Source organism: Rhamphochromis longiceps, linkage group LG20 (assembly GCF_057381845.1).
Source record: "Rhamphochromis longiceps isolate RC_006_pf linkage group LG20, R_longiceps_female_GT1.1, whole genome shotgun sequence".
Classification (NCBI taxonomy): Eukaryota; Metazoa; Chordata; class Actinopteri; order Cichliformes; family Cichlidae; genus Rhamphochromis; species Rhamphochromis longiceps.
The window spans coordinates 28,029,596-28,052,700 of record NC_140576.1 but is presented as its reverse complement, the minus strand read 5'-3'; the positions used below and the strand labels follow the sequence as shown (position 1 = coordinate 28,052,700).

General features: G+C 40.6%; 1 protein-coding gene across 2 annotated transcripts; it reads right to left on the bottom strand.

Moving 5' to 3' along the window:
* Positions 1 to 1,391: 1,391 nt before the first annotated feature.
* emilin3b (elastin microfibril interfacer 3b) lies at positions 1,392 to 20,102 on the bottom strand. Of its 2 annotated transcripts, XM_085393265.1 has the most exons (6): positions 18,990 to 20,099; positions 8,108 to 8,230; positions 4,806 to 5,086; positions 4,268 to 4,614; positions 3,777 to 4,127; positions 1,392 to 3,107 (listed from the first exon to the last, which is right to left on the bottom strand). In XM_085393265.1, exons 1-6 carry the CDS (start codon positions 19,172 to 19,174, stop codon positions 1,962 to 1,964), a joined length of 2,433 nt encoding a protein of 810 aa, XP_085249391.1. In that variant the 5' UTR covers positions 19,175 to 20,099; the 3' UTR covers positions 1,392 to 1,961. The 2 variants fall into 2 exon arrangements, with proteins under 2 accessions (XP_085249391.1, XP_085249392.1); XM_085393266.1 differs by lacking the exon at positions 8,108 to 8,230 and having other exon boundaries at positions 18,990 to 20,102.
* Positions 20,103 to 23,105: the final 3,003 nt, after the last annotated feature.

Here is a 23,105-nt window from a genome sequence, read left to right as displayed (position 1 = left end):
CTTGTGGATTTTCTTATGCTGTGATTGCTCCATCCTGTTCTGGTTACTGTAAGATGTTATCTTTAAAAACTATGTGCTGACAGCGTACAGAAGGTCTGCTGACGACGCTTCAGTGGAGCAAGGTCAGCAGACCTTTTTACAGTTGATCTTTCCCAGCTTTATTCATTCATTGTGATTAAGTGTCACCTGATCTTAAAGTCTGCCAGACTCTTCACCAAGTGACTTTATTTGTTATCTGACTGCCGTGCAGCACCACAGTCTTGTGAACTGATTTGTTTTGCAGCTTTAGCACATCGTTCTCAAACTATTTCAGTCACGTCCGTATCAAATGAGCTCAGACTTTCATGCATCGGCTTGGTTAAGTCAGTGGGGTTGAACAGCTTACTCTGCTTAGTCAAGCATCAGATTCTTCAATCCTATATGCTTCACTGCAAATAATGATATATTTCTGGTCCCCATTACATGCTGGCAGCTACTTAATCACGGAGGGATGTTACTGTCTTTAACTATGTGCTGACTCTGTAAAACCTGCAGTGCAGCGAGCATATTGACTTAGTTGTAATTCAAATTATTTTTGCTGTTTTAATTATGTGGTAACATTTAAAAAAAACAAACAAACAAACTCTTAGAAGGAGGAAGTTTACTGATCTGTGAAGTGGACAGTTTAATGCAGTTTCAGCTTTTGTTTGCTGGTTACACACCCTTTTAATGAAGGACACAAACAGACTGTAGAAGAGTACAATGTTTTTCAGATCTTTTTAAAGAATATTGGGGTGAAACGGATAAAATCTTGTCAGGTACATTTTTATTGCCCTCTTCAGAGTAATGGGCTAGAACTGGCTGTGAAAAAAAAATCATTATTCCAGTGTTACATCAGATTTTTATGAAGGTGTAGATTAAAAAAATTCATTAGGAATGCTTTCTACTGTGAAAGTTGTCATAACATACTTTATTTTTACAGGAATGGCTACACGTTAAGAAACAACAAAAACAAGAAGGCCAAAAGGTTTCCAAGGTATTGATGGGAGAGACCTAGATGATGTTGTTTCTGCTAAACCACAGCACAGTGTGACTCAGTGGGGTCAAGGTAGCTCACTGAAGCTGAATTAAAGTGGAGAATTTGACGGCTTAGAGAATTTGGTTTAACGAGAAGTACTTACCACCCAACTTCTAATTATAATAATTAAACAGAAAAATTAACTTGATAAACTAGATGATGTACACAGTTCCTTACGCTATAACAGATAAAGTTGTACTTGTTGTTTTAGACTTTCTCTACTGTCGACCACGCCGTGTTGTGTGTTCTCACTGCCCCCTAATGGTGAATTATGGAACTTCTCTGCAACTTTGAGCCAAGTGGCAGCAAATGAACACAACAGACAAAGCAGAGATATATTTGTATAAGGCATTTTTAAACGTGTAAAACAAACAAAGGTTTACAAAAATGCAAATAGCACCAAGTTGACATACAGTATTTTTTTTAAACAACAACAGAAAAAACAAGGCAAGTGTCCACACAGAGGTTGTTGAGTGTGCTTCTCAGCAAAAACCCATAGCAGCACTGTGTTTTGCTGTATTTTTTTTTAATGCAAACAGTTTAATATCACAACAATCCAGTCACTTCATATAAGTTAAACAGGTAAAATGTCTAAACAAAACAATCATGATCAGAGAAATGCCCTCTAGAATAAAACCTTGAGAGAAAATATCGCCCAGCTATACAACCGTAGGCGTGTCTTTGTATTCTGCGTTGTCCTCTTCTCTTTCCAGATGACTCAACTAAACGCCCAGGACATCTGGAGGAACTGGGATGAGAAGCTCACAGGGAAATGACTTTCACTAGTTTGGTTAATTTGCATCTGTGCAGAGTGGGTTTAAAAGACAGGAGACAGAAGCAAATGAAGGCTAATAAAAACCACACTTAAGTCTTAATTTTTTTTATAGATTCTGTAGCTGAAATGCTACTGGTCTCCTTTGTGGTTGGCAGCATCCTTGGCCTTGCAGTCTTTGATGTCATCTTTCAGCTCAGCTAGCTGTTCTGCATGGATTGCCAAGGTACCGTTTACTTGGGACAGGTAGGAGTCAGAGTGTCTCTCAAGCTCCGCCCGGATCCGTTCCAGGTGATCCGCCAGCTCGCTCAGGTTGCTGCACTGGCCCTCTACCTGGGTCACCCTGCTATCGACATCCTTTACCTCTTTCTGCACTTCTATTGCTGTGCTGTGGCAGCCCCGTAGTTCCCCGGCCAGCTGTCTCTTCAATGCCATTAGCTCCCCTTTCAGCTGGACCAGTCGCCTCTCCCCAGCTCCAAGGAGGGAGGCTTGGTGGCCCATGAGTTTGGTGATTCCTTGCACTTGGTTGACGAGTTGGTGCTCTCTTTGTTCCCATGTGGAATTAGCATGTCCCACTTCACTTGCAATAAAGCTAAGAGAGTCCTTTAGGCCCTTCAGAGTGCGGTTCACAGAGTTGATGTTGACCTTTAGCAGTGTGATCTCTCCTTGGATAGACCCTTCTGTTTCCTCCTGGGCAATCCGGAAGAGCATGTTCTGAAGGGTGTTGTTTAAGCGATCCAGCTGGTTAGAGTGAGAGTCCAGACGGTTTGTCATCTTCTTTTCCATCTCTTTGCACTCGTCCTCTACTTGAGTGCCGCTGACACCTCCCGCTGGTGGCGTCGAGGGTGGGCAAGAGGTGGTACAGAGGAGCTCCAGGTGTTTTAACTGTTTTTGAATTCCATCCAGATCTCCTTCAACTCTCCTCCTCACCGACTCAATCTCGGTCTCCAGTGCAGGGACCACCTGCCCTTCCAGAAGAGCCGGGGCTGTGGCGTTACTCAGCTCCTCCACGGCCACAGACACTTTCTCCTCCAGGGTCTTCAGCTTGTCCTCAAACAGAGTCTTGAAACCATCCAGACCACCAGGAAACCCTTCAACCCCGTCAAAACTACCACTTGTGGCATTTATTCGGCCCTCTATGTCCACCAGTCGAGTCTCAATCAGGGTGTCTATGTGGATGGTTTGGTCATTAAATGCGGTCTGGAGCTGCCTTTGTGACTCCGTAAAACCTTTAACCGACTCCTCCAGCAGCAACACACGATGAGACAGACTGCTCACCTGCAACAATCAATAACTCATTAGTTGTTGTGTAAACCATGTCATGGCCTAACAAACTGCACTCATAAATTATTACAATTTAGTGATGTGACCCTTTCTGGATTTCAGAGCTGGATTTGGAGCAGCCAAGATATTTTTAGTACCTTTCAACAAATCTCCATAATAAAATTTCAGTATAGTGTGTTTCAAAGGTCTGAGAGGGAAACACTGGCTTTTTAGCACATATGGAGCCATCTCTAAGGTGGGGCTTCGAACATAGAGTGGAGAAGCACTCTTTTCACCACTCTGCATTTAATAATTAGTTATTATTTTTCTCCTTTTTTTAATCTTTTCTCAGGAATCTGAGATTAAAGTCAGAATTCTGACTTTAATTTCAGAATTCTGGAAAAGAAGAAAAAAAGATGTCCCCAACTTTTGTTCGGTGGCCCTAATCCTCAGACTGGTGTTTTGGGAAATTTTTCTTTGAGCGTCAAAATTTGCAATAATGCAATAAGGTTTCAGCAACTGTCAGGAGATAAAGCTTAGCCTAAACATTTGGAAAACAAAAACTTTTCAATTTCATATGTATGGATAAAGCACCAGAATTATTCGGGATTTCAATTAATAAGCAGATTACTGATTAGTTTATTGCTGTTATATTGTTATATTACAACCCCACTTATGTCATACCTGTCCGCAGCAGCTCTCAGTGAGTGTTAGACCCTGAATCTGAGCTTGCAAAGAACCCAACTCCTCCCTGAGTCCAGTTTCTCTGCCATCCAGAGATTGCTGCATCTGTTGTTGGCCATCCATGTGCTCCCTGTGGCACTCCCTCTGCACCTCCCCGATCTTCTGATCACAGTGCTTCTCGAGGCTCGTCAGACGGCGCTCAAAGCCATCCAGGATATCACCCCTTATATCTGCCAGCTTGATATCTAAGAGTTCGTCCAGAAGAGATCTGGTGTCAGGGCCAGGGATGGGCCTGCCTATAGCTCCTTCCAACAGTTTCTTCAGCTGGCCATCATGACCCAAGACCATCCCCTAAAGATGAACAGAAGTCAGATCAGAGACAAAATTGAATATTTATTGAAGGAATAAAAAAAAGAAATGAGGCATTATTTGTTTCAACTATGAAAAACAATGTATCAAATGATCGATCAGCAGGCATTATGGCACAGTACCTGAATCTCCTCTAGAATATGAGTCTTGGCCCGCAGCTCATCCCTAACTTCTGTCACTCTCCCTGCTAAATCCCCAAATCCAGTAAAGCCTCCTGCTCCATCCAACCCATCATGAGTCCCATCTGGGATCAGCCCAAATCCCACAGCAGAGTCGGGCGCACGAGGTGTGTTCGGTAGCAAGGACACCAGAATTTTATTGGTGTCTTCGCGGAGTGATGTGCGTAGTCGGTCCTCAAGGCCAGTCACCACCCCATTAAGAGTGTCTAGACCCTGGGTAAGGCGACGCAGGTCCTCTTCGATGCGGTCCAAGCGCTCACCAGTTACACCTGAAATGCCATATTTGTTGCCTGTATTTTGAAGGCAAATCACAGAAAAGGGAACGTTTTAGAGATATTCATAAATATGTCAAATATGAGGGAAATAAGTGGTTTCAATTACAGAATAATGCGCAAACATTCAAAAACATTGCAGAGTTAATGACAGTCGTTAATTTAATACTCCAAGACTTTACAATAAACAAATTGGAACCTCTTCTCACCATTTGTCTGTCCTGTGGGTATACCAGGGAAGGGTTTTCCTGGCTCCAGCTGGCCTCCTCCAGGCTTATGCTCAATAGGAGGTCTAGGGCCATGGGGGAAGCCCTTCACACTTGGGCGATGGGGAAGAACTGCACCCTTGAAAGGTGGCATTGCAATATCTGGATGTGACGTGGGTCCATCGTAACAGTTTTCTCCAGAATAGCCGGGACAACATTTCCACTCGAGCTCGGTCACTGTTTTAAAACCAACCTTGTATTTTGGCTTGTAGAATGTCCTATACCTAAAGGAAATGTGATATAAATGTGCTTACAATAAGTGATTATGCAAATGTTATGAGTGAAATATATCAGGTTTTACTGTTAGAAGTACTTTTGTTTTCATCAATCATGAGCACAAATACAGGATGGAAAGATGGCGCTGAGCAGAAATAACAGGATTTAGTTGTTCACTATGAGATTAGACAGGGATTAGAGGAAGATTAAGAGATTAAGATAATCGTGGTGTAAATGATGGCATCAGGGGATTGGACCTGGGTTAGCACCCAACTTCATTGTTATTTAGTTTAAGCTGAATTTTCTATCCATTGTGAATCAAAGTCTCTCTTTACACACACACACACACACACACACACACACACACACACACACACACACACACACACACACACACACACACACACACACACACACACACACACACACAGAAAATCCACTCTTGTTCCCATTGTGTCTTTCGAATGGTATACAGGGAGTGCAGAATTATTAGGCAAATGAGTATTTTGTCCACATCATCCTCTTCATGCATGTTGTCTTACTCCAAGCTGTATAGGCTCGAAAGCCTACTACCAATTAAGCATATTAGGTGATGTGCATCTCTGTAATGAGAAGGGGTGTGGTCTAATGACATCAACACCCTATATCAGGTGTGCATAATTATTAGGCAACTTCCTTTCCTTTGGCAAAATGGGTCAAAAGAAGGACTTGACAGGCACAGAAAAGTCAAAAATAGTGAGCTATCTTGCAGAGGGATGCAGCAGTCTCAAAACTGCAAAGCTTCTGAAACATGATCATCGAACAATCAAGCGTTTCATTCAAAATAGTCAACAGGGTCGCAAGAAGCGTGTGGAAAAACCAAGGCGCAAAATAACTGCCCATGAACTGAGAAAAGTCAAGCGTGCAGCTGCCAAGATGCCACTTGCCACCAGTTTGGCCATATTTCAGAGCTGCAACATCACTGGAGTGCCCAAAAGCACAAGGTGTGCAATACTCAGAGACATGGCCAAGGTAAGAAAGGCTGAAAGACGACCACCACTGAACAAGACACACAAGCTGAAACGTCAAGACTGGGCCAAGAAATATCTCAAGACTGGTTTTTCTAAGGTTTTATGGACTGATGAAATGAGAGTGAGTCTTGATGGGCCAGATGGATGGGCCCGTGGCTGGATTGGTAAAGGGCAGAGAGCTCCAGTCCGACGCAGACGCCAGCAAGGTGGAGGTGGAGTACTGGTTTGGGCTGGTATCATCAAAGATGAGCTTGTGGGGCCTTTTCGGGTTGAGGATGGAGTCAAGCTCAACTCCCAGTCCTACTGCCAGTTTCTGGAAGACACCTTCTTCAAGCAGTGGTACAGGAAGAAGTCTGCATCCTTCAAGAAAAACATGATCTTCATGCAGGACAATGCTCCATCACACGCGTCCAAGTACTCCACAGCGTGGCTGGCAAGAAAGGGTATAAAAGAAGAAAAACTAATGACATGGCCACCTTGTTCACCTGATCTGAACCCCATTGAGAACCTGTGGTCCATCATCAAATGTGAGATTTACAAGGAGGGACAACAGTACACCTCTCTGAACAGTGTCTGGGAGGCTGTGGTTGCTGCTGCACACAATGTTGATGGTGAACAGATCAAAACACTGACAGAATCCATGGATGGCAGGCTTTTAAAGTTCTGATGCTGGTCTATAAAGCTCTGAATGGTTTAGGACCAAAATACATCAGTGACCTCCTGACCCAGTATGAACCTTCCAGATCCCTCAGGTCATCTGGATCCGGTCTTTTATCAGTTCCCAGAGTCAGAACCAGACACGGAGAAGCTGCATTCAGCTTTTATTCTCCTTATATTTGGAACAAACTCCCAGAAAGCCTCAGATCAGCTGAAACACTCAGTTTATTTAAATCCAGGTTGAAGACTCACCTGTTCTCAGCTGCATTTGAATAAAGCACCAATTCCACACTTTTAAGCTTAAATTTCAAAACTAACATTTTAACTACTGATTTTATCTGTTTTGATTTTATATACTGTTTTGTTTGTTTGTTTGTTTGTTTGTTTGTTAATTAGTTTGTTTGTTTGTTTGCTTGTTTTAATCAATTTTAAATCATGCTTTTTATTTGTTTTTGTTTCTAATGTCTCTGTAAAGCACTTTGAATCACCTTGTTGTTGAATTGTGCTATACAAATAAACTTGCCTTGCCTTGCCTTGCTTTTGAGTGTCCTTGGAAAGAAAGGTGGCTATATTGGTCGCTGATTTGTTTTTGTTTTGTTTTTGAATGTCAGAAATGTATATTTGTGAATGTGGAGATGTTATATTGGTGTCACTGGTAAAAATAAATAATTGAAATGGGTATATATTTGTTTTTTGTTAAGTAATAGTCACCTGCACACACAGATATCCCCCTAAAATAGCTAAAACTAAAAATAAACTAAAAACTAATTCCAAAAATATGCAGCTTTGATATTAATGAGTTTTTTGGGTTCATTGAAAACATGGTTGTTGTTCAATAATAAAATTATTCCTCAAAAATACAACTTGCCTAATAATTCTGCACTCCCTGTATGAAGAGAAACTTACTAGACAACACTTTGAGAGCAGATAGCAGAAAGGTACATCTGCCTAAGAACAAGTTAAAGCCAAGTTAAAATGTTTTTTTCTTATGCCTTACTTTCTCATGTTTTCAACAAATAATAAGAACGCAGAACAACAGCTTTCCAGAATTCTTAATAAATAAAAAACAGATCTTAATCATTTCCATGCACAGAGACAGAATTGGTAACACAGACGTCCCTGCATTTTATTTTATTTAGCAAAATAAATAAAAAGTTATCAGCAGTATCGCAGATGTGCATTAATAAGGGTAATATATAACACTAGAGGGCAGTATTGATGTAGAGTATGTTCTACATTGTGCTGCAGTTTGCCAAATATAAAGAAAGAACGACATATTTAAACATCATTACCAAACTCCTAAGGCGCAGACTGAACTGTAAAACATCTGCAGCATTGTATTACTTCGTTTGATTGACTCACATCACAACAGGACATTTCTGACCCCAGATACACTTGGTGGTATACTCAGCCTTCACGTAGGTTGCCACTCCATCCTGCATGATGCATGTGATGTTTCTCTGAACCACATGGGCGCAGTGGTTTCTGTGGGGAGAGCAGAGGGATGTTACAATGCTAGCACCAATAAGATGCCAACAGCCCCTGTTTTGCTCTGTGTCCATCACACTGACGTGTGTTAAAGTAAAACCTATTTAGATTTCGTAGAACAGCAACCACTGCAGAGACAAGTACTATAACTAAATGTGAATTTACAAATGTGGTTCAGCAGCAGCACTGTTAATTCAACAGGGCAGTATACAGTAGACTTAAACGGCTAAAACTATAGCCACTTTAAGATACAAAACATGCCAGAAAAAGTAAAGCTGTAACTGCAAACTCTCAGTGTATTGAGGTCAAGAGGAATCTGTTTTATTGTGTATAATTAAAACTGTTGGAGTGTAACAGGCAAAATTTAACAGAAAGCTATTTCTTCCATCAAAAGTGTTGAAAGTGATGAAGATGCATCATAAAACCTTCTGTAAGATACTATTGACTCAGTGTTTTAATCTTTGCTTTGTTGTGTTTAATCTTTTACAGCTCATTCTTCTTTTGGATTATGAATAAGCCCGTGTTGTTGTGTTTTTCTCTTTTTATTGGCACTTTAATAAAAAAAACAAGAAAAGTTTGCTTTTGATCTAGCTGATAGATATTAACAAAAGATCAAAGAGAGCTTTTCATTGAGGAGCTACAGCTGCAGATGGACTGAGTAGGGATTCCTTTGCTCTTTTTCAATTTTTTTTATTTTTAATTTTGACATTTTAAATGGATTTTTTAGTTACTTGTATTCCCAGTTACTTTCAGGTATAGCTGCATGCAGTATACTACAAATACCCAGGCAGTGAGTTGTGTTTCAGTTGTGTGTGGAATCATAGATTGTGTATAAATGTATATATGAGGTAGCCACTTCGGCAACACCCCTTGGTTAGTGAAGTCCCGCTGCAAAGGCTTAAAGTGAGCTTTGTTGTTGTTGCCAAGTTGTTTTATTGGAACAGGATGATAAGGGTGAAGAGCAGCTCTGACTGAAAAGCTGAGGGATGCTGCACACTCATCAGTCAGTGAAGTGCAATTGCTAAATGAACTTCAGTTTACAAAAACGGCATCTTTTATATTCATTAAGACGAAAATAGCAAGTGAGGCCTTAAAGTCATCCAGAAAATATTTACTGATGTGGATAAGGAAGTTGAAGAGTCACTTTCCAATGGACTTCCACACAAGTGGAAGTCTTATTGAAACTACAGGAATTTCCCACTGGTGGAAGCAAGTGCTCAAACATTTCAACACAAGCTCCTTTATTCAAAAACTATTTTAAATACATGTGGTGTATGTAATTTGGGAATGTAGTGGACGAGGAGAGACCACCCATGAATTTTTACCCAGCAGGAGGAAGATATTCAGTCAGCATCAAAGACTGTACCAGAGTGTGTTGTGGTGTTGTTTGATGTTTGTGTGCAATGACTTCCAAACTTCATTGTTAAAATTAGATTTACATGTTTTTCACATGCTTTACAAGTTGCAAATATATGCAAATGCACTGTGTCATGTTCAATTTCATACAATACTAGTCCAGTCCTGCACGAAAACCATGCAAATAAGTATACTGTACAGCCTACATAGTGTACTTTATGTAAGTATACTAAGAAAACTGAAAGTCCTTTTAGCTTGTTTTGCTTCTTTTAGTTACGTAGGGTAGTTGAGCACCAAAAACATTCACGGAGACTGTTTTCAATCCTGGAAGTGCTCAGATGTGCACTAACTTCACTGTAACAACTTTGAGCAGTTGTTACATCACACTGAACTTTCCCTGTCTCACTCGCTCTCACTCTTCATAGCCAGTGCAGCTATAGCAACTGCTAAATGTTCCCCTGGCCTCTGTGCAACACAGGAAATGATGATCTGCTCTCTTTAGGCTCACATGTGAAGCATTTCTTACATTCAGAGGGGAGCATTTAGCAACACATGCGGCACTTAGCATTGCTCCACAGCTGTTTCAGGACTAATAGAAGTGTTCGGAGCAGCAGGGAGGGACACGGGGGCCGAGGCGGGTCTACATGCCAAGTTAACAGGTTCAGAGGGCTAACAGAGAGGGGAGGCTGTTAGAATGTGTGAGAAACCACTGCGCCGCTGTGTCCTTCTGCAAATGTGTTGACAGTGTTTTCTGCGTGTGTGTGTGTGTGTGTGTGTGTCACCACTCTCCCTGTGTTGACATATGTTAATAGCAGTAGAAGGTAGAGGGCAAAAGTTAGAATGACAGAGCTCCTTTCATACCAGCCTGACAACCTGCTGCCAGGTCATGGGTTGTTAAGGAAGTGGCAGTTACGACCTTAACTGATGTGGTATGATGGGAGTTCTTTAAGTACTTTTAACTCCCGCATGCAGTTTACTACTTGGTGCAAATGATTTTCTTAGCATAACAAAAAGGGGAACTGGCTGGAATAATGTATTAGGTCATTGAAATAAGAAATGCAAGCTTAATTTGACAACACAAATGATGCTGCATCATCTTTTCTGGCTAGTTTTTTTTTTTTTTTTTTCAAAAGCTGGACTCCTGTAACATTTCTGTTGTTCTTAATAATTTGCTTTCATGCTGTTTTTCTTCTCCCTCTCCACCTGCAGGCTCTTTTCTTTACCAGGCCAGAGGGACTTTAAAACTGATCACTCCCTGTGCTGTCATCTGCTGTTCGCAGTGAGATCTATTGCAGACAATACACAGTTTTTGGCACCAAAGCAAATGACTTTTTAAAGAGAGAGAGAGAGAGAGAGAGAGAGAGAGAGAGAGAGAGAGAGAGAGAGAGAGAGAGAGAGAGAGAGAGAGAGACGTAAGCAGTTAGATCTTGTACAAATGTGTTTGTCAAAGTCACATGAAGATTTTGATAGCGATTTCTGCAGTATAGAAAAGCTATAGATACTGTCAACCTGAATATTTCAGCACTATAGTGAATGGCTTCAGTATTATTATGTGATATAAATCAAATTTAATGCCTTTAGTTTTCTCATCTTACATCTTCAAGGAGCTTAAAGACTTGTCTCTGTGTAGCTCTTAAAAGCTGATAGCTGATAGTTGCTGATAGATAGATGTCAAACTCATTTTACATTGTGGGCCACATACAGCATATTTTGATCTTCAGTCATCCCGACCAGTGAAACTACATGATAAATATGTAAAATTGCAGAAAAGGTTATTTTACTATCCTGTAATTATAATATATTTTTGTTAATTTACTGTGGACTCACTAATAGTGGGGACAAAGGAACTTTCCTGTCATTAAAATTGTTTATCTGTTAGTTATTTTGGAGTAGAATGAATGGCAATGGGGTTGGTTGGAAAAACTGTAAAACCTGTGAAAATACAGTTAAAAGTTTGAAATCTATGCATTCTTTCACATTATCTCAAGCTGTCCAGTGGGCTGAATTTCACTCTTCGCTGGGCCTGGTTTGGTCCCCAGGCCTTCTGTTTAAAACCCCTGATATAGAGAATAGTAAGTGTGTGACCGTTTTCACAGCTGTGAGATGTAACCCACAGACTTCACACCATGGCGAAAAGTGCAGCAATCCAGATGTACATGAGGGGGGGGAAATGGTTCCCTGTCCACAGTTTTCTGTTTCTGCTTCACATTTTTTTGTCATTTTTCTGTCAGTGTCATTTGGGTCTATGAGTGATATTTAATCCTCACTGTCTTCCATACAAGGGGGGTTTCTGGCTTTGTGAAACTCAGAGTTGAGTGCTGATATAAATCCCGTCCCTTTGCGCTGCGCTGTCGGTCAGGTCAGCAGCAGGTCGCCTTTGCTGTGTGAAAACCTGTTTTTACAAGACGAATGTTAAGTTTCAGCTTGAAAGCCTGAAAGCAATAATACAGTCAGCTGTTGAGAAAATGACACATACTCACGTGTGCAGATTTTATAGACACATAATCAAGCAATAAAGACCTTGGGTTTATATCTCACATCCACAGAGACCACTCAACTCTGCAAAAAGAAGACTACACAAACTTTATTCCAAAAATATGAACCCTCGATGTGGAAGTGGTCGTATATGAGCAGGAGCGCTGCCTTTAGCATTTCTTATTATTATAGCCACTTCCAGCAGCTGCAGAGTAGGTGAGAACTTTGTTTGGGCTGCTTTTGTGTGTGGGAGGATGCCCAGCTGTGAGAAGGCTGTTAATCTGGACACTTTGGGGAAAAAGAATGTCCAAGTCCTGATGTGTATGATATGAGATCAGAGAGCTATAGACAGAACAGTGAAAAGGTGAGAGAGGAGTGATAGCCTATTCTGAGCTTTTTCCATGCCTCATCTGTCAGCCAGTGTGGTACAAGGTCACTACTGTTAAAAAGTATAAATACTTTCTGGCGTGTTTGTTTTAGAGCTTGTGGGGGACAGATGAGAAGGGTTGGCTGCCCATAAAGTACCACACAGTACAAGTCACCTAGGTCAAGTCGCGTTTATTTAAAGCTTATAGTTAAAAGCAAATAGCACTTCCAAACATGCAACACACCTGATCATAATATAGAGTAGAGGTGAAGCTGCAGTTAGACACCACGGTGGCTCCAACACTGTAAAGCCCAAAACATTAAATAATTGCCAGAAAGTTAATATATATTTTTTAAACTGGTGAGTTTATTGAAAGTTATGACAAATTGAAAAAAGTCATTAATAATTAATTTGTTTTTAATTTGTATAATTTTGCTACATCCAGTATTTTTGTGCAATTTATTGCTCAAACACTTGTTGTGAAAAAAATCACACAGATGAAGCAGAGGTCTCAAAAACTCAGGTTACAGGGTTAATAAATGTATTCTAGTAAATAACCTATTGACCAGTACTATTTATTGCAGTGATGAGTTGGTGAGGTTGACGCATTGGCACAGGGAAGTCATGCCTCTAAATGCACAATCTCTGAAAAGACAAGATGTATGTAAGAAACGACTGACTACACACTAGTGCATTTTCCTATTTTATTTTGTAAATGTGATAATTCTGCACCTTCTCCCATCAATTTAGACTGAATTACTCATAAAGACTCTGGAAAAAGGAAGATTCCCAGACATGAGATGACAAAAACTGAAATATTTAGCCAGAACTTAGAGCCCGGTGAGCTCCAGACCCTGCCCATTATCAAGCATGCCACAGTGAAGCATGGTAGTGGTATCATCATACTCTGGGGGTGTTTCGCAGCAGCAGTGACAGGGTGACCGGTTCAAGTTGAGGCAATGTCTTTGAAGATAGTGCACACAACATGAGACTGAGACATGCGTTCAACATGACAATGAAAGGGTGGTTTCTGGATGTCTATGATTGTCCTTAAATTCCTCAGAACAAAAAAATAAATAAATCAAACCCTCAACAACGTTCCTGGAGAAACATGTAGCTAGCTTGTTTACATGTGTTTGAAACAATTTCATAGGAAAAGGGGAAGAACCTGCCCAATTCCAGATGTGCAAAGCCTGTCGAGACTTATGCAAGAAGACCTGAGCTCAGAGCTCCCAAAGGAAATATACTAAGTTTCACTTTCAGTTTTTGAAAATTCTCAGGATATGTTTTTACTTTGTTGGTAAGGTGCAATAAATGGATATCAATGACACAGTAATCACTTTTTGGATGAATGAAAATGTTAATCTTCCAAATAATCTCCTTATTTTGGTAATAGTCATTTAACTTCACTTACTTAACGCTAAATATTTTTTTTGTGTGTGTTATATGAAACTAACAATTGATGTTTTTCAAAAGAAAGCAGAAAGAAGGCAGGGAAACACCCAAAACTGAAAGTCTCCAGTTGATCCACACATTCACTGAACCACCCAATCCCCACTGAATACACAAACTGAATTTGTGTAAACTATGTCATGTGTCTCCAGACCTAATCTGACCTTGCACTCTTCCTTTTCAATCAGTATGAAAAGTCTTCATCTCCATTCACCACGACAGGAAAACTGCACTTTCCTTTGTCTCTCTGGTCTCTCTCCCTCCTCCTTACTCTGAGTATTGTCTGTTTTTGTGTCACTGGAGTATGGCATTTGTGACTGCTGGTCTGGTCCCACTGTAAATGTTTGAAGTATAGCGTTTCAGCTTAAAAATCCTTTCATAGCCTCCCAAGAGAAAAGCAGAATTCCCATCTCAAATTCACATGTGGAATGTGTTTGGAAAGTATTGTTGTGGCTACACCTCCACAGTTTGATGGGCCTGAACAAATCACCTCTCATTCACCCTTTCCTATAAATTTTCCTATAACTACAGGTTATGTTTAATTAGTCATATCAGTGTTTCTCTTGCTGTGTTGTACGTTTCCCCTCTCTCTCATTCTATATATCACAAAGCTCCTCCGCCTTGCCTCATCATGTCAGGCTCTTTACTTTTCCCTATACTGCCTCAGTTGTTTTGACATGTGGCACTAAAGGGCTTACCTCACTCATTACAAACCACACTCTCACCTGTAGGAACTCCTGACTGCTTGACCCGAGTCCATTGCTTTTGGGTCCGACAGATTTATGAAGAGTGGAATGGATAAAGAAAAAAATATGATCTTTAATAGGACCATTGGTCTAACTCCAAGGCCCATCTCGTTTGATATATGCTTTTAATGAAGCCTATTTCCAGCCAACTGGCAGGTCTTGAAATTCCCATGGTCCAGGGATTATTAAAACTGTGCTTATGCCTAATGATTAGAGGTAAAGGCATGCTACTCCCAGCTTTAAGACCAAAGAGATCACTTTGTCATTTGGAGACAGGGTCAGCTCCAAGCCAGCTCTAGTCATCATAGCTTAAACTCAAGTGACTACACATGCTTACATTTTGGAAATTAAGCTGTTAAAAGCAACAACATAAGCTTGTGTACATGTAGATGTACTGAAAAAATAACTTTACTTATCCTCAGGCATTTTCCAAAGTACATAATCTACTTTGAATAAGCTCTCTGTGCTTCTGAAAAGAACGGTTTCAAACAGAATTATTAGATTTACAAAGAAAAGGGGTTATTGTGTATGCAATAAGAGTGAAACAGTGTAACTGTGATACTTTATTTAGCTCTACACATAGGCCTGATACACTGAAGAGACCAGAATATCACTCATATGTAACCTGCAACACAAATCTCTTCACAGGCAAATAAAAATAGAACTATTCTCTTTTTATTCAGAGGCTTTTATGAGAAGATCTTTTGATCTGTGTATTAGCCAAGTATGAAGGTAAGAGTCACAGGCTATCAGCCAGACTTAGCATAAAGACTGAAAACAAGAAACACGGCAAGTATAACTCTATCCATTTATTGATTCCCCTTCTGCCCTTTTTTTCCTGCAAATTTCTGTAAATTATAAAATGCAAAAAAAAAAAAAAAAAAACCCAGACTGCATTCTTACCAAAATGCTAATCTTTTTATAAACCAGGACGTTTTTATGCCTAAATCTGCTGACTAAAAACAAAAGTGAACAATAACTTTACTTTTTGTTGTAAATGTCTTTTAGTCTTAAAAAGTTAAAGCACACCTGTACATGCCAGCTGTGGCTCATTGGAAGACTTTTGCATAAAAATAACAAAGCACTGAAATGTAGATGCTTTACTTTAATGATGTAAGTTGTCAGTTACACTTTGCTTGGGATAATTATTTGGAAATTCGCACCAGAATCAACACCCTATCCAATTAACTACAAACTGAATCATAATCCAACCTCATTAAATACCTTCAATATTTTATAAAAAGCAACTAATCTTTTTCACTGTTCTTACATAAACCTGAGTACTTTGGCAGATGGATTTTAAAAGAAAAGTGTCAGGTAGCTTGGGAGTTTGCTGCATGGTCTTTTTGACCCTTAGCAGGAGACCGGCTCCATTCTTGCTCTCCACTGGACATTCAAGATAAACGTACAACAGCAACCTCTAACCTTTAACCTCTGCTAACCTACTGACCTTTCCCCCTTGATCTCTGTCCCATACATCAAAGAAAAAGCCCTCAGATATGTCTGTAATCTGATTGGTAAAGACATGTGGCATCTCCCAGGATGCTGTTTGATTTATCCAATACCCATTTCCCAGTGATGACTATGTATGACTCTTGGCACCTGTTCAGTGGTGATGTGTGAAAAATAGTCATTGTTTTGCTAATCCTAAAAGAACTTCCAAAATACTCAAAAAGCGATTTCTTTCACTAATTTTTTCCTCTTTCCCAGACCTTTTGTTAAAAACATAAATCACAAAATCTGACCTTCCTGAGCCACAGTTTAACCTTTGGAAGAAAATTAGCTTCTTTGCAATAGAGCTGTGACAGGTACAGTACTGTAACTGTCTAAGATGTCACAGTCACCCACTGGAGGGCCATATATTTTTCTTACAGAAGCAAGTGGTTGCACTGAATGAAGGAATGACTGTGAAATCAAATCACTCGCTTTGCTGCCAAAATACAGACAATAATTCAACATGAAGACAAAAAGTCTGGGGTGTTCCAACAGCTGAGAATTTTTTAAGTCTCGTACTAAAAATCCAGTGAGGTTTTGCCAATGTGTGAGTGTAGTCAAGTTAGAAAGAGGAGTTAGACTTTACGGGGCGATCGTGGCTCAAGAGTTGGGAGGTCGCCTTGTAATAGGAAGGTTGCCGGTTCGAGCCCCGGCTCGGACAGTCTCGGTCGTTGTGTCCTTGGGCAAGACACTTCACCCGTTGCCTACTGGTGGCGCCAGTGTCCGGCAGCCTCGCCTCTGTCAGTGCGCCCCAGGGTGGCTGTGGCTACAATGTAGCTTGCCATCACCAGTGTGTGAATGGGTGGATGACTGGATATGTAAAGCGCTTTGGGGTCCTTAGGGACTAGTAAAGCGCTATATAAATACAGGCCATTTACCATGTAAATGTGCTCCGGTGAAGTCCTTTAGTTACACTTAAATAGGCATTCATAAACACACTCACTCACTCACACACACGCACACACACACACATCATAACGTGTTATTTTAAAGTGTCTATTTCCATTGACCAGTCAGGCTGACAACAACTGAGCTCATATGTCTGTAGTGGTGGTCTGACAGCAACACGTCCCCAGAGGCTACTGTGTCTAAGATGTGCCTGCAGCTCCTATATAAAACTATAGTTGGACTCTCAGAAACAAATGGAGCAATACTACCAGTTATCAGCGACAAGCAGTTCCTGACTGTATTTCATTATTGATCAATTTGTTTTGACTGGAAAGTCTATTACATCTGGCTAATCAACTAATCTTGTTGTGTAAGATGGAAATCTGGCACGACGGCCTGTATAAAAAGAAATAAACCTCTTTGGCAATGCTGTCAAAAAGTAAAGGAAGGTATACAGGTATATAGCTACCATGCTGTACATAAGAACACTTAAATCATTATAAAAACTGCATTGGCTTACTGTTTAGTGAGCCAATTCGAGTTTGGCAATTTAAGCTTCAGCTCCCTGTGACTCCAAAATGGTCATATTTATAGATTTGTGTTGCCAATTCTCTGAAATCGCATACTTATGTTCAGAATTTTAGGGCATATGAATGTTGGTGAATAAATACCTCCGGAAACACAAGATGAATGTCCATTAGAAACAATTTATACAGATAAAGTCCAGTTCTTACCATATAAAATTGTACAAAATATATGGGGGGCAAGAGTCTGATTGTATAAATGTATTTCTGCAAGAGTTGTGTTAAGTAAGAAGTTATTTTAGTTAGTCAATTAGGTCAGTTTTTTTTTTAAAAAAGTGGCAATCTAATAATAGCTGGGGAAAATCCAATATTCAGATTAACCGAATAGTGAGCAAAATGTAAGGGAATGAAAGTAATATATTCAGTTTTAGAGTTAAGTGAGAAAGTTAAAGGTGTAGACTCAATATAGACACTGCATTCAGGTTGAGGGATGCTGAACAGTATGTTGGGTGGAGGTGAGCATACATGGCAGACTAAGTGGGGCTGGGCAATCAGCAGTCTTCTGTGGCAGTTTGAGTGAAGCAGCAGGTAGCTGGGGAGCTGTCCAAAAGCATAAATGCTCTTGTGGGAAGCCAAGCAAAAGAGAAGGGGGGGAGGAAGAGGGAGGAAAAACCAAAAGAGCCCTGCGGGCCAAACATCAGGCATCAGGCAAAATATATCCACAAGTCTGTTTCATCTCAGAACTTCATTCAATAGCGTTCATAACTTACTGTTACTCTTCTGTGTGTGTGTATGTGTGTATCATCTTTACAATATGTATCTGTCATGCAGTAATTAAAAGCAGATGAACACCCCTCACCTTTGTGTTAAATCTGGAAAAGTTAAATAATTTTCTACTTAACTCAGGGTAAGTTCATTTGAAATCAGTGTCTGCGACTGGAAGCCAGTTGTGCCACTCCCTCCTGACAGTGTGTGCCCAGCTGTACCATAAATCTTGTCCCTAATTGAGCCCCCTTGCCCCCCCACCCCTTTACCACACACACATACAGTGACTGTGAGGAATCAATACCCTTGTCATCAACTCTGCACCCCCTCGCTGCACCATAATGACCGTCATGATGGCTTTGTTTTCACTGTTGCTTCGTTGTTGCACTATAGTGTTTATCCCCAGCCACAGATGGTTTTAGGTGTGAACCACAGAAAAGAGGCTGATTTTGAGTAAGACAGAAACAGAGCGTCAATTCAGGGATCTGTTACCAAGCTGATTCCATAACTAAAAACATATTTCTGCAACTCACTGGTGACATGGGATTCTCGAGGGAAATACAGTATTAGGTGGGTCCTGCTTGAACTCCAGCTACTTGGAATGATTTTAGAATTCAATACCCTGCACCTTGGAAACACAAATAAAACATGCATCTGTTCCTGTTATGTGTCCAAGGTGGAGAACTTACTTGTGACGGGTCATGGGCTTGTTTGGTGAGTGGTGAGGGTTGAGTCCAGCCTTGTAGAGGTTGTATCTGTTTCCATAGAAAGGGTTGACATGGCCTCCATAGAAAGTCCCTTTACTGTGAACAACAGAGAGGAACACTCCCAGGAGAAAGACCTGTGCTATTAGCTGGCACAACTTGGTCCGCATTTTGTTTTTCTAAGTCTTTTCCAAGGCTAATCCAGAGTCTCAAAAATTCAACTGTCAAGAGGAGAGGGATTCAGAAGTGGTAGTCTCTAGCTCCTCTGGGTGTTGTGTTGCTCCTTGGCACATGGAAAGTCTTGTTTTCTTCAGTGGGCCCTGGAGGAGGCGTGCAGTCCAAACAGCTCTAGCATCAGCAGCATCTTGTCCTGTACATCTTCAGGTTGCTCACTAACAAAATTCTGAGCACGCAAGACGGAGCAGGGGGAAAACTGATGATACTGAAGAGGGAGGGGGAAGGGAGAGGGGAAGGAAAACAACACAAAGGTGTGCTGGAGGAGGCGAAAGAAGAAAGATGAGCGCAAGAGAGAGCAAAGAAAAGAGGGAAGATAGTGTCAGTCTGTCTGTTGGAAAGTTTCAGCTCCATATACACAAATACTGTGTAGGAAACCTGCTGCCGAGGCTCGACCCTCTAAGTAATCTGCTCTCTGCACGAGTGAGGGTGTGTGTGCAAGCAGCAATGTGCTGCTCTTGCTGCCTCTGAAGGGGCAGGCAGACAGCCTGTATTTGCATATCCCACCCCAACTCCAGCCCGGTGGCTCGCACAAAGAGGGGGACTGACTGATATCAATTGATGTCCTGCTCTTCTTTCTCTCTCTATTGCAGCATCACAAAAATACAAAGTTGTACATGGAGATACTTCACTTCAAAGCAGACTCCAATAAGCAACAAAAAAAAGCCGCTGTCCTATTCTGTTTGAAATTTTTTCACCCACCCCCCATCAAGCATTTTTAGTTGTTGTGTATTCAGTCCCCTGATTTTATTTCTTTACCCAGTTCTTTTCTTTCTCCATCTGCTCTGGGAGCGGCTGTACATCAAAGCATAGCCCCAGTATGCAGTGCCATGTGCGTGGCTATGGCTGCAGCCAGCTAAGACGCTGTAGATCTGGACACAATGGACCTCCTCCTTGCTTCACTGCGGTCAGTCATTAAATATCCCAGCCACAGCTTCAGTTGAGAGTCACGTCCCAGCCCCCCACTTATGTCTTACTGCACATCCATGTGGTTCTTGAATTCATGCATAAATGCCTGCGTCTCTAAAGAGTATTTCCTGGGATTTAATCGAATCAGTTCAGTTTCTATGATAAGTGAGAGTGATTGTCCTCTATAATTTTTTCGTGAGTTGTAAAGATTTACATTACATAAACCTTTAGTAACAGGAGACTAACTTGTGCTAAACTTAATTCAATAAAAAATAAGCACTTTTGAGCTTTTTGATGGCAGCAGAATGTAGAAAAAAAGCTCGAAAATTGGTACTAAAAAGAAAAAAACATTTTGCAACATTTTTACAACTATTTAGGTAAACTAAAAGCAGGTAAGCAACATGGCTCCCTATAGAATTGGCGGCTTACACATATTGACAGGCACCATCAATGCTGAAAGGTTCAGGACCAACACATGCTCCCATGCAGACATCTTTTTCATGGAATGCTTGAAAGAGGCACAAAACAATGCAAAATCACATACTGCATCTATTACTACAGCATGGCTTCCTAGAAGCAGAGTCCGGGCGTTGAATGATCTTCCTGCTGTCCAGATCTTTCACCAATTGAAAACATTTGCTACATCATCAAATTAAAATATGAGAAGGAAGATCCAGCACTGTTGAGCAGCTAGAATCCTGGATCCGACAAGAATGGGACAATATTCCGAAAAGTCAAACAACTGGCCTCCTCAATTCCCAGACTTTTACAGACTCTTAAAGAACATAATGATACTATATAGTAGCAAACATGGTCTGTTCCAACTTCTTTGAGATGTGTTGCTGCCATCAAATTGAAAAAGTGCCAGTATTTTTCCAAAATGGTACAGTTGCTCAGTTTAAACATTTGACACATTCGCTATGTTCCGTTGTGGATAAAATATGGATTTATGAAATTTGCAAATCATTACATTCTGTTTTTATTTCCATTTTACACAGCATCCCAAGTTTTTCAGAACTACCGAGTAGTCTCAGACACATTGTAAGAAGACACTAAAACCAGAATGTTGTCATTTTTAGAGTTAGTATCCAGTTTATATAAATCCTGAAGGACCAAACATTACACAGCACTCAGCTGTTACAGTGACGGAATCCAAGATGGATCTAACTTAAGGAGAAGTTTGCCAGAAATAGGCAGTAATCCTGGGATATAACGGTGTCTTTATGTTCCAGAAGGGTCACAGAGGATTAGCAAAATACACTAGAGAGATGCACAGAGCATTCTCAGTAGCTGGTAGAGGGACTTGGTGACTTTCATACCTTGCTTTATTGGTCACAGCTATTTTTGGCGGGGGTATAAACTCTGGCATGGATATGCTGCCAGTATATCTTGGCTCCATCCCAGTTTTCAGGTTTTCTTAATTGTCATGTTATTTATAAGAGGATGACGAAGGGATTGGCAGCCACCTTATATGCATGTGCGGCTCATTTTTAAAGTTTAGAAGACAGACTTGGAGGAAGAAGCTGCTGTTTGAATTGACCTCTTTGTTTGGATGGTTGGTTTGCAGTGCCCTTCTCACCTGTGTGTGGACTTTGCACCACTTAGGCTACTGTATTTAGTCTTCATTTACAAGTCAATAAGAAAGAAAAACACACAGCTTGGTGATATGTATAGAAATATTGACAAGAGGGACAGCCCCTCAAACACTCAAGCAGGTGGTGGATCTATTGAGCAATGTAGGCTAAACAGATCCAAGTGGGTAAACAAAACCTTTGAAATGCATTTTGGAGTTATGGTTCTTTATGGCTTTTGATCTTATTCCATAATTTGCCCTACATTTAGCTTATCCTGTTGCACTTTTTTTGGCCTATGCTGCACAGACTCACATGTCTATAGTTTGTGAAGATGAAGCATTTTGCTTCCTGCTGAAGATGAACCCCATTGCTCCAGAAACGGTCACCTCACACTGGCAGGGAGACAGTGAGAAGGAAACTATTTTAAATCTTTGTCCATTCTGGCAGTGAAATACCATTTTTCACTGAAATGACTGGCACAATTTTAAACAGATGTGTCCCAGCATACTGTCCAGATGTCAGGGTAAAATGAGAAATATCTGGGATACTGACTTATGCTAGTTTGATAGTTTATGATCATTTAGAACAAAAAATAATAATTCTTACTGTGGTGAACAAACACTCGGGCAATAGATGCCAAAGAAAAAAAGCCAAAGAAAAAATAAAGAGTACTAATAATGACATAATTGCAGTGTACTGTGTAAGAGCCAAACATAAAATTCTATGCTTGAATGATGCATTACTCAGCCAAAACAGTTTCTGTTCACTGTAAGTCTTATGAGTCAGGATTTACTCAATTTGTTTCCTTCAATTTATTTATTTTTTTACGCATTTTTTTCTAGCTAATAGCAGATACAGTATTTCTGTGTTGCATCTGTGAGTGGTTTTAGATAAGTATTCTTATCTTGCGCTGAATGACTGACTCCATACCCTGAGTGGAAATCTGAGAGGAAGTTCATACAGCTTTTCAAAAGTCCACGGCCTCCTGAGCATTTGGCTAATGCAATATAAGTCAGTGACATTTACACTGCGCTATACTGTAGGGGCAGTTTCCTCATTTTTATTTGGTTTCAACTCTGGATCTTTTTCCATACATACAGCCCGTTTTCAGTTTTTTCCCTTAGGGAACAAGCTGTGAAAGGAGCCTTCAGTTTGTAGTGTCTCTGTGCACCCTCCTGCAGAGGTGAGATACAAAATGAATCCACTGCAGTGAAACAGGACACCACTCCGTTAGTTTGATTTCCCTAACCCCTCCGTGAACCAACCCCATCATTTGCTATCAGTCTTCTCTAGGGTTTTTACAGACACTTTTATTAGATATACATATATTAGATATAAGTACAGAAATGGGATGGATTCCAGGTCAGTGACATCAGCTACTTAG